This window comes from Vigna radiata, unplaced genomic scaffold (assembly GCF_000741045.1).
Source record: "Vigna radiata var. radiata cultivar VC1973A unplaced genomic scaffold, Vradiata_ver6 scaffold_146, whole genome shotgun sequence".
NCBI lineage: Eukaryota > Viridiplantae > Streptophyta > Magnoliopsida > Fabales > Fabaceae > Vigna > Vigna radiata.
Window position 1 is genome coordinate 542,131 of NW_014542469.1, and position 12,136 is coordinate 554,266.

The following is a 12,136-nucleotide window of genomic DNA, read 5'->3' on the forward strand; positions in this document are numbered from 1 at the left end:
TTTTGACCTAGGGAATGTTCGAAGTGAACTCCTAGAGTCAAAACCTCTTGGTTGGTGAGGAATGTTTTCGTAATTCTCATAACCGTTCGGTGAGGAATGCTTTCATAGCTCTCACCTTGGCATTTTGACCTAGGGAACGTTCTAAGTGAACTCCTAAAGTCAAAACGCTTGGTCGGTGAGGAACACTTTCGTAGCTTTCACCTTAGTATTTTGGACCTAGGATATGTTCCAAGTGAACTCCTAGTGTCCACCGTTCGACGAGGAACACTTCCGTAATTCTCACCTTAATTTTTGATCTTTAGGGAACGCTCCAAGTAAACTCCTAAAATATAAACGCTCGGATCTTTAGGGAACGCTCCAAGTAAACTCCTAAAATCTAAAAGCTCGGATCTTTAGGGAACGTTCTAAGTGAACTCCTAAAATCTAAACACTTGGATCTTTACGGAACGTTCTAAGTGAACTCTTAAAGTTAAATGCTCGGTGATGAACATTTTTGTAAGTCTTACCTTAACTTGTGACCTAGGGAACGTTCTAATTGAACTCCTAGAGTCTGACGATCGGTGTAGACTTTAAAACCCTACACAATATCTAAGATTTTGCTAGGACTTGGGGGTTTATGTTACTATGGGCTTATGGACGACCGACAGGAGACAGTGGTAAGCTATAAGGAAAGGATCGAGCGGTTGATGTGTAAGAAAGCACATCATGACCGATCGATCCCGACAATCGTCGAGCATAGTTAAGGCACAATTAATGTCACAACAACTACTGTTAAGCGGTTAAGGTTTGCATTAATGATCATTAAGAGGTAAATTAATTTGTCATATTCTCTTAACTCTATAAATAAGGGTCTAATTTCGAGGTAAAGGGACTTTTACTAACTATTGAATTTAAAAAGGCCCACAGAGAAAAATTCTGACTTGAACTTCGAAGTGTATTCTACAGGTCACCCCCTACATCGTTTGGTCATTTGGAGCCAGGAGACCTACATCGTTCGGTCATTTGGAGCCAGGAGAAAGGTGGACATTAGGCGAAAACATGAATCTTCAGACGGTGATCCTCGTCCTATTTCAGCAGGAACAATGTTACAACTGAGGTATATTACGGTTCAACTATTGATTATGCTTCAATAGTTTATGCCTTCTTCTCATGAGTGCCCTTTGACTACTAGTTTAGTCCTATCCCTCATAATGTTGTCTTATTTTTCCATCTTTTATTGAAAGACCCGTTTAGCTCCTATGATTGTCTTATCTTTGGGAAGCTCCATAAGCTTCTAAATATTGCTCTTTTAGAACTGGTCAAACTTATCTTACGTGGCTTAGATATAATCTTTATCATCTAACACCTCATAGACAATCTTGGGTTCTATTTGAGATATGAAGGCAAAGTTTCCTTGAAAAGTGGATCTTGTTCTAACTTAGTTGAATATTCAAGGATTGCTTCTTACAAATGATCTCTTTTCATATGCATGTTTCTATTAGCTAGGTTTGGCCTTTAACTTTGTCTTTTTGATGCAGAATTCGATGTATCTTCAAAATTTTCCAATGGAGTTAAAGATACTTCTTTCTTAATTTTTTCTTTTATTAATTTTAAAATTATAAAAAATTGTACAGTCTTGATAATTTTTTATTAGGCTTGTGGTATGTAAACCTTACATGGATAACTTATTCAACTATTATAATTTGAGGGTTATAGAATCTCTAAACCAAGTTTCAAAATAGTAAATTATGATTCTTTTATGCCTTTTGGAATCAAAATTATCAAGGTTCTTGTTGGAAAACCAACAAACTACTATATTCATGGTTAAAATAATTGAAGAATATAAAGCTTCAAGGAAGAAGACTATACTAATTTGAGAGTAGAACATTAAAAATTTTCTTTTTCTTCTTAGTTTTGTAAATATTCGTACAAGTGTACAACTTTTTTGTAGTTTTTAGAAGACTTATTTAGATCAATTATATGTCATAGCAAGTGAAGGAAGCTTCAAATAAAAGTCTTGCATCACTTGAAGAGGCCTTCAAAAAGCATATATTTTTTAATTCCAAGAGGCTTCAAAATTTTTGGCCAATGTAATGTTTAACCCCACATCATCTAGATAGAGTGCAAGGAAGCTATTCCATTCTATACATAGTTTCCCTTGCTTATTGTACACCAAACTTTTAAATGAATGACAATTGAATTTACTTTTAGAAAAAATACACTTATTCTCTCAAAGATCACTAAAGGAGAACCTTCCTCCTTAAGTTTCATTCTTAAGGAACCCTGGGAAGAGAAAACGTTTCTTTAGGAAGCTTGATTATTAATAATTTTCTTCCATTTTTCACTACCATCTCTTCTTCCATGAGAGTGCCACTTTTCTCCATGGAATAACAATAGTCATCATTTCTCCTTGGATTTTAGGATTGAACATTAGCATATGAAAAGATGAAAAATATGCAGTGTTATATATTTTTCCCTTCCATAATTCATAAAGAATTTTATTTAGAATAGATTTAATGTAAATTTTATTTTTCAAACAACATGTTGTATTTATTGCTTCTACCTACTATTTGGAAATTGAACTAGATATCCATATAGTTCTAATAATTTCTTACAATAACCTATTTTTTCTCTCTACAACAACCTATTGTGGTGCATATAGAGTGGAAAATTATGATGAAACCATTATCATCACAAAACTATTGAAAGTGTTTATGAGTCACTTTCAGTAGATGTAATGATAAAACTTTTTTTTTCAACCATTTTAAATTTTTTTAAAAGGCCTTGAAACATTCATCTTTATGGGTAACAAGTCTAACACATTACCATTAGTAGACGTGATTTTTTTTTGCGACCAAATAAATCTATGTGAATAATTTGAAGTCTATATGTTAAAACAATATTCTTACTTTGAGTTTTTTTTTTTTTTTTTTTAAATTTTGTTAGAGTAAAGTACAATAAACCATTGGTGATTTTGATTAATTATATTTCAACAACAAATTATATATATATATATATATATATATATATATATTTATTTATTTATTTATTTATTTATTTATTTATGAATATGCTTCTTTCGTAAAAAAATAATTTTTAATCAAATTATGTGAGATGTAAGTACTCCATCTGATAAATGATGTGATATATTGTGGTCTCTTTATTCATTTGATAAATAAAGGCCACACAAATAATGTTAAAGTAATGTTGTACTTCAATAAATTCTATACAAGCTTATTATGTATTGCACAAAATGTTTTTCATTTTTAGACAAGGAATATCTTATAAAGCTCTTGTCAATATTAAAGATCTCTTAATGAGCGCGAGACTTTTCTTTGACAATAAGCATCTGGGCACACATTATGTTAACCTTAGAAAGGCTATATGTAGTGTAAGGTCTTGTGATTTACTTCATTTTGGGTGAAAGCTCTATAACCTTGGCCTAATAAGTCATGCCAACTATTTGGATGTTCTTTAAAGAAGATTTAAACATTTAATGCTACATGGAACACATTTAATGTATCTTTATATCTATGCATGGGAAAAAGCAAGTTTGAAGGTGAAGACTTGATTTTAAGTTTCTCAATGGAAAAAAAAAAAATAATAATTCACATTGACTCTTTCCTTAACACTCTACATAAAGCAATCTTCCACAACATCGTTTAGCCATGTGTCGGGTGTTTTGACTTAGATATTTTTCTATGTCCTAAGAACCTAAGTGTTTTCTTTAGTTTTTTTATGTTGGGGATTCTGGTTCTAAGTTTTGTGTGTTTGAGATTTTAGCTTTATGTCTTGTGTTTTCATCATAATTTGTTTTTCTTTAGTTGGTGTGTCAAGTTTTCTTCTTGTGTTTTTCTTTTGAGTTTCTTAGCCCATTTTTTCTACATTCAATCCTTTTTCCTTGGATGATGGATATGTTCTTTTGGCTTATCATTTTGTCCTAGTATTTTAGTCCTTTTTGTTTTCTTTTCTACTTTCTGTGATTTGATTACTCTTTCTGGTTTTGTGATTTTCTAGCCTAATGTTTTTCTAGGGTATTCTATCCTAGGGTTGATCTTGGAGTTTTCTTTCCCAATGTTTGGTTTCTGACTTGAGGCTTTCTGTTCTAGTGTGTCAGATGTCGTTTTCTATCCTTGGCCCTAGTGTTTGGTTTTCTAACTTGAGGCTTTCTGTCCTAGTGTGTCTGAGGTTCGTCTTCTATCCTTGACCTAAGTGTTTCTGAACTGGCTGGTTTGCTAAATGTTTTACTTGCTTAGAGATGACTTTCCATACATAAATACTTCTTTTTTTATGTTATTTGGTTAAACTTCAAAACCAAGGTTTCTATTAAACGAGCTTGTCTTGTAGTGAGCTTGTCGTTTCCTAACATTTATTGTAGGATACAAAAGAACAAAGTTGGATCTAAAGGTGACAAAGTAAGTTGGGTTGACTCTTCGTAACAAAACATATTATAGTTAGTAAATTTATTTTGTTAATACACGTTGACGAGCTTATGGACGAACTCACTAACTACTTTTTTTTTTTACTTTTAAAATTTGTTTATATATATAAATATTATAAACATATTTAATCATAAAAGTATTATTAAGTTTTTAATTGATTAATTATTATTTCTAATTTAATAAATTAAAATAATTGTTATATTTATATGTTAAAGTACTATTATAATTAATAATTAATATTTAATTTATAAGTGTTAATGACTTAAGTTACATTATTATTACATACTTGAAAGAATATAATATAGAAAAGTTAATATTTTAAATTATATTTTATTTTAGTTTTTAATTTATAAAAATGGGTCAATGGACAAGGAGTACCTTTGATTTATCAATTTGGAAGACTAAGTTGATTCCACTAAAATGGATTAACAAATTAAAAATTTCAATTCAATCTGTCAAATTTTACAATTTTTCATGTTGACTTATGGGTCTTGACCTATTTTTCAATCCCGAGTTATATTCAGCAAAAGTTTTAAAGAAAAAAACATAGTAGTTAAGCTATAAAGTATAAGAAAATTGGAAATTAAATTGTCATTAAAATAAACCAATTGAGACGATGATTAGTTTAAGAAGTACGGTGTGTTCTCTTGTGAAGATGTATTGGAAGAAGAGTGAGTTAATAAATTTTAGTGAATTTGAAGGTACAATTTTTGCATTTCTTTTAAGGGATTTAGAGGTGAAAGTGAGTGAACTTAAGGATGAAAGTTTGTAAGTGAATTGACTCATGTGATATATTAAAAATAAAGTTTTAATAGATTAAAATGTAATATTATTATTTGTTTCTTATAGTTAAAATTAATGTATATTTTTATTTATTATTAATATTATATTTTTATTGTTATTTAATAATAATATTATTATTTCATAATATAATAATAATAATTATTATTATTTATTATATACGAGTTCTTTGTAATGGATATAACTATGGATATATGGATATAACATCGGTTCCACACATTGAACTCAGAGAATTGAAGATTCTTATGGATATGTAAATGTGCATGCCTTAGAACGATATAACATGGATTTCATTGGTAAAAAGATTCATCACCACCACTTGTTCATAATAATTAAAAATATTCGAAATAAACAGTAATTACCTTCAAATCTTTGCCCCAATCAGAAGATTTTCTCTCTTCCTATTATCCCTTATTAAATCAATCCTCACATAAATCCATTAAAACAAACATGGAGAATAATCGTTTTTCCATTTATTGGAATAGTTAATATCCGAAAGAGAAGATGTGTGTTTAATTAATCATAGTTTATTTCTGGGTCGTTATACATGTCAACTTCACGCTGGCGTTAAGATATAATATTATCTAAAAATTAGGTCAAAGTCATGTTGATTTTTCAGTGCCCAAGAAAGCAAGTTTAGTAAGCTTTTTGATTCTCATATTACAGTTGACTACTCATTAGGAATGAACTTTCAGTTTTGGGTTACCTCATCTTTTCTTATGCATGTATCTTATCAAATGTTACCATTATACATAGAAAACACCAAATAGTAATGTCACAAAAGTCTCCAACGTCTCCTCCAACTTTCTAGACTTTCTATAATACATATTTTTAGTATTACTTGTTTCATTATCATCTTCAAAATCGTAACAATGGATTATAGGAAAATGTTTTTTTTTTTTTTTGGGAAAGTGCTTCCAAAATTATTTTTACTTTAAAATTGATTTTGAAGAAAGGTGATTTAACATAAAAGCTATTTATTTAAGATAACTCCAACTTAAAAATATTATTTTGTCAAGATGTCGGTGAATATCTCACATCAATAACATGATTTAAAAAGGAAAAATCATATTTAAAATTCAAAATACCCAATAAAGTGTTAATTTTAAGATTTAAAATAATCATTCTAATATTACTTTTTGGAAGATTCAATGTGAATGTAAACACGTCTTCAAAATCATACTACTAAAAATCTATGCTACTGAAACACGATCATGTTATTTAAGTTCATTTCCAAAAGTATTGATCTTGGAAGGATCAACTAATTAAACAAAATATTAGGTTAATTAGGAAATTTGGGATACCAACCACACCAAACAAGCCCATCTTTGTTCATCTTCTGACTCGGTTCCTTTTGTCTTTGGTCTCTTTACTAGTGGCCTACCCTCACCCACACAGATCCACAGAGTACAACAAAAGGAAAAAAAAAAAAAAAAGACAATAAAGTCTTAAAGATAACACGTATTTTATTAGTAGCTTGGACCGTTGCCAATGAACAACTACCTCTCACCTTCACATTATATTTATTTTCTTCTGTTGCTATGTTTTCAACATCTAAATCACATCACCTACATCATACATATATACCTTGCAACTTTCTCTCAAGGGAACTCAGACCCTTGTCATATTGTGTGAGGGAGACCACAGGTATGAGAAACTCCACATGTGTTCCTGATGATCATTTCAACATTGCATGCTCTACTCTTATATTTTGATGATCACTTATTTTCAGCTCACAATATTAGTTTTTAGAATAGCCCTCTAGAGTGCTTCTGTTACATGTTTCTATTGCTTTTTCTGTAGGCTGATATGGAAATGGCTAATGAAAATGGTTTCCAGCTTAGTGTGAAGCTAGGTGAACCAACTCTTGTTCCACCAGCTGAAGAAACAAAGAAGGGTTTGTATTTCCTATCTAACCTTGACCAGAACATTGCGGTGATTGTTAGAACTGTTTATTGCTTTAAAACTGCTGAGAGGGGGAATGAGAAAGCTGGGGAAGTGTTAAAGAATGCATTGAAGAAGGTTCTTGTCCACTATTACCCTCTTGCTGGGAGACTCACTATAAGCTCAGAGGGTAAACTCATAGTGGATTGCACAGGGGAAGGTGCCTTGTTTGTGGAGGCTGAAGCAAACTGTTCAATGGAAGAGATTGGTGACATCACAAAGCCTCACCCTGGAACTCTTGGTAAGCTGGTTTATGATATTCCTGGAGCAAAACACATTCTTCAGATGCCTCCTTTGGTTGCTCAGGTAAGTTTTATCATTTATCATTGTCTTATATTTTTGTTTTTCATGTCCTTGTGAGGAGTTAGTTTGTTTTTGGGTACACATAACTCTTAATTGTTTAGTTATAAGCAAATACTAAAGAATCTATAGATATATGTTTATTTTGAATGTCTCATATACAAAAGTTAGTATCACTATATTTGTTTGACCAAATTTAAGGGATGCTAGTGATTGGGACTAAAATTGGTTTTCGACTATATCTTTTCTTTTCATGCTACCTTATCAGTTCTGCAAGTACTGGAGCTTCTATTTCAGAAATAATAACAGTAATAATTCATTCTCACCAAGAAAATGATTGAGGAAATAGCCCAACACTTGTCATAAAATATTGCAGTTTTGAAAGTGTGAACTCTATAATCCAGGTGACCAAATTCAAATGTGGAGGCTTTGCTCTTGGGCTGTGCATGAACCACTGCATGTTTGATGGGATTGGTGCAATGGAGTTTGTGAACTCTTGGGGACAAGTAGCCAGAGACTTGCCGCTCTTAATCCCTCCAGTGCTGGACAGAAGCATTCTCAAGGCAAGAAACCCACCAAAGATAGAGCACCTGCATCAAGAATTTGCTGACATAGAAGACAAATCAAACACTTCCAGTTTATACGAAGATGAAATGGTTTACAGGTCCTTCTGTTTTGACCCTGAGAAACTAAAGGAGCTGAAGATGATAGCAATGCAAGATGGGGCTCTTGATGCATGCACAACATTTGAAGTCCTTTCAGCGTTTGTGTGGATAGCAAGAACCAAGGCACTGAAAATGTTACCTGAGCAACAAACAAAGCTTCTTTTTGCTGTTGATGGAAGGGCCAAGTTCAACCCTCCTCTTTCAAAAGGGTACTTTGGAAATGGAATTGTGCTAACAAATTCTGTGTGCCAAGCTGGGGAACTGACACAAAAGCCTTTGTCATTTGCTGTGGGGCTCATTCAAGATGCTATCAAGATGGTAACAGACAGCTACATGAGATCAGCCATTGATTACTTTGAGGTGACAAGAACAAGGCCTTCCCTTGCTTGCACTCTTCTGATCACAACTTGGTCTAGACTCTCCTTTCACACCACTGATTTTGGATGGGGAGATCCAGTGCTGTCAGGGCCAGTGTCACTGCCAGAGAAGGAAGTGATATTGTTCCTCTCCCATGGCCAGGAGCGAAGAAATATAAATGTGCTTCTGGGTTTGCCTTCTACTGTCATGAAGATTTTCCAAGAATTGATGCAGATATAATTAACAAAGTATATGTTATTATGTCATGGTGTTATTTGTCTTATAAGCTTATTATTAATTATTCTCTTGTTTATGGAAGAAGAAAGTATTTGTTGCGCTTATGAATTTATTGGTCCAATCAATAATTGAAACTTTATGTCTTGTACGTGAATTTAATTTAAATTGTTGCCGATCAACATCGTTTTAGTTGGTTATTATGTGCCCGAAGTTCAGTTTCTACACGTGTAGCTGTATTGTATATATGGATGAGTACTCTATCTTAATAACATTAATATCGTTATAGGATAACTTAGTCTATAACACATCTTAAGTTATGTTTATCAAGAATTAAGTGTTACAATTGACAGCTGTGAGTCCGGTGTGAGGTGTGGCCTACCAAGAGCCAGGTGCCACCTATAGAGAGAAGGTGCTGTCTATCAAGAGCCCAATTCCATCTATTCGTCTATCTATCGAGAGCCAAGTACTATTTACAAAGTGTCGGTTACTAAGACTATGTGTTGATCATCAAAAACTAGATCTTGTGTACCAAGATCATGTGTTACCTATAGAGAGGTGTGTGTTGTGTATTAAGATTATGTGTTGTCTATCGTCGTCTATGAAAGTTAGGTGTTACTTATCGGACTATGTGTTGTCTACATAGAGTTGTCTATGTGTTGTCTACATAATGTTAAAATAGTGTAAAAAATTAGTGTTAAAATATCATTTTCCTATTAAGATTACGTATTACCTGTTAAGAATTATGTGCAATTTATCAGAATTATGTTTTGTTTATCAGAATTATGTGTCGTTTACTAAAACTAAAAACTAATGATAAACTATCCAACTATAAATTAATTTTTGTGACTATTTTTACTTGATTATAAGATAACTTGTATGACTACTACTATATTATAAGTTGATATGTTCAATTAGCTTATGAAATACTAAAACTAATGACATATTATTATATAAATTAATCAAATAATTACCTTATAAAATAAATAAATCATTAGATACATTCATATTTATATAAATAATCCATATAAATAAGATTCCTCTATCATAATTACTCTAAGTATATAGAGAAAAATATTTTATGTTAATTATTAAAATATTAAATGTTATAAGAAGAGATATCTTATCTCAATCTTGAAGATCAATTTGAAAAGTAAGTAGTTTTTGCTAAATAAGATTTAAAGAATTTTCACTAAGATAAATATTAAATGAAATATAATATTTATGAAAAGATCATTTCAGAATAGTTTTTTATACTATTTTTTCAAATCCATCAACGGATACGAATATTGTAAATTTCCACATGGATAATCATGGCACGTGTAAGAATTAGTTACTTGATTCAATTTATCTTGCATCAGAATTTGTTTTACCAATTTGAGATTCAATTTGCGTTCAGCCAAATTAATATTGCATGATTCAATTGATCACTGCAAGCGCATTCAATTCAAATTGTTCTCGAATTAAGGGCCCCACGAATAGAAATTGGCAATCAGTCGTGATTCAATCAATCAGCATCCACCAAATATGAATCAACCGGATCAAATCAGCCACCGCTTGAACGAAATACTCCGGCCCATGCTTGATCAATTGCACCGTCTGACAATTAAATTCTTCATAATGATGAAAGCTCTTCAATAATTGCAATTCACCTATTTCTAAGTAAGGAAAAAAATATATAAAAACTCAATCTACAATTATTTAAATCTATTTTATTCTAAGTTTATTTGAAAGAATTTATATTCAAATTCATATTTTTAACTTTTAACTCAATCATTTAAATACATTTGAATTTGATGGTAAGATAATTTTTAAATTTGAAAATTTTAAATTAAGTTTTGTAAAATATTTTAAATTAAGAACCACTTTATTACATCATATTTATATAAGGTAACACTACTTTAGTTTTATTGAGTTAGATTAAATTTAAATTATTAAAGATTACATCAGGTGATTAAAAAACAAGTTAGAATAGATTATATTAAAATTATGTTAAGTTTGAATATATAAGTCATGTTGGATAAGTAAGACTTATCTCAGTCTTAAATTGAGTCAGATTTACAAAACTAGGCTATGATAAATCTAGATAAGTCTTGGTAAAGTTGATCTCAAATTAAGTTAAGTAAGCCAAAACAATGTCAAGCTAATCAAGTTGTTAAGTTGGGTCAAGCCCATATTAGGCTAAGTCATGTTGAGTTTAATTGGGATTGAGTTGTACCCGACCCATATTAGGTTGAATCAAGTTGAGTCGATCTAGGTTCAGGCTGAGCTAAGTCAATCATGACCTCGTTCAACCAAGTTGGGGCGAACCCATATCTAAGAAAGTTGGGTTAAGCCTATGTCAAGTTGATTCTTGCCAGATTCAGGTCGACAATGCTTAGGTGGAATTGAGACAAATTAGGTCAGGTCAAGCCTAATTGAGTTAGGTTTGCATTAGATTGACAAGTCAAGTCCTATATCATGTCAAGGCCATCTCAAATTGAGATAGGTTGATTAATGTCAAGTCGAGTAGAGTCAATCCAGGCATAGTTAAGTAAAGTTGCCCTAACCATAGGTTGAGTTGATTCGATGCAAAACCATGTCAAGTCGAGTAATGGGCCCATGTTCACCTGAGTTGGGATGGGTCTAGGTGGCATCATTCTAAGCTGAGGTGGGGTTATTTTGAGTTGAGGTAGGGTCATTTTGAGTTAAGGTGGGGTCATCTAAGTTCAATTGAGAACATGTTGGGCTTGACCTACATTAAACTAAGTCATCATAGGCCTATGTCTAGTTGAGTCAGTTTAGGCCCAAATCAAGTGAAGTTGGCTCAAACTCGGGTCTGATAGAGTTTTCCCATGTCCTATAGAGTCATAATATGATCATGTTCATTTGAGTTGGTGTGGGCCGCATTCAACTGAGTTAGGCTAACCCAATGTTGAGCGAAGTTTCACAAGGTCCAACTTAGGATAAGCTTAAGAAGGGTCGAGGAAAACTAAGATATGTAAGGTGAAGACAAGTTGGGCCATGTTAGACCTATACATCATAACCACATCTGGTTAAGCCTATGTCAAACGTTAGGTCGAGTTGAGTTGACTCAAGCTTAGGTTGATTCCAGTTAGGACAAATTGGGGTTCAACTAAGCTGGGCTAGGCGTAGTTCAGACTGAGTTCAGTCAACAACTGGTTGGGCTAGGCTTAGGTTGGTTTATGTTTGGTTGGGTCCATATCAAGTCGGGCCTATATAAGGTTAGGGCCATGTCAAGCTGAATTAGATTATCCTTACGCAAGGTCGAGCGAGTTGACTCAAGCTTAAGTCAAGTCGAGTCAGTCTAGCTTTACATTCAATCGAGTTGGGTTTGGCCTATGTTGCGTCGAGTCTAAGTTAGGCCAGACCCAAATTGAGCCTAGTCCAACCAAGTCAAGGTCTGGTTAGGCC

General features: G+C 32.4%; 1 protein-coding gene across 1 annotated transcript; it reads left to right on the forward strand.

Moving 5' to 3' along the window:
- The first annotated feature begins 6,735 nt into the window (after positions 1-6,735).
- LOC106780102 (omega-hydroxypalmitate O-feruloyl transferase) lies at positions 6,736-8,879 on the forward strand. The gene is made up of 3 exons (XM_014668345.2): positions 6,736-6,869; positions 7,026-7,472; positions 7,871-8,879. Exons 2-3 carry the CDS (start codon positions 7,032-7,034, stop codon positions 8,726-8,728), a joined length of 1,299 nt encoding a protein of 432 aa, XP_014523831.1. The 5' UTR covers positions 6,736-6,869; positions 7,026-7,031; the 3' UTR covers positions 8,729-8,879.
- Positions 8,880-12,136: the final 3,257 nt, after the last annotated feature.

What these genes read in the sequence shown, in the direction of transcription:
- LOC106780102 (XM_014668345.2), top strand. Translation starts at nt 7,032, where the DNA reads ATGGAAATGGCTAATGAAAATGGTTTCCAGCTTAGTGTGAAGCTAGGT. An exon ending in TGCCTCCTTTGGTTGCTCAG is followed by an intron (nt 7,473 to 7,870) that starts GTAAGTTTTATC and finishes TCTATAATCCAG; the next exon opens with GTGACCAAATTCAAATGTGG.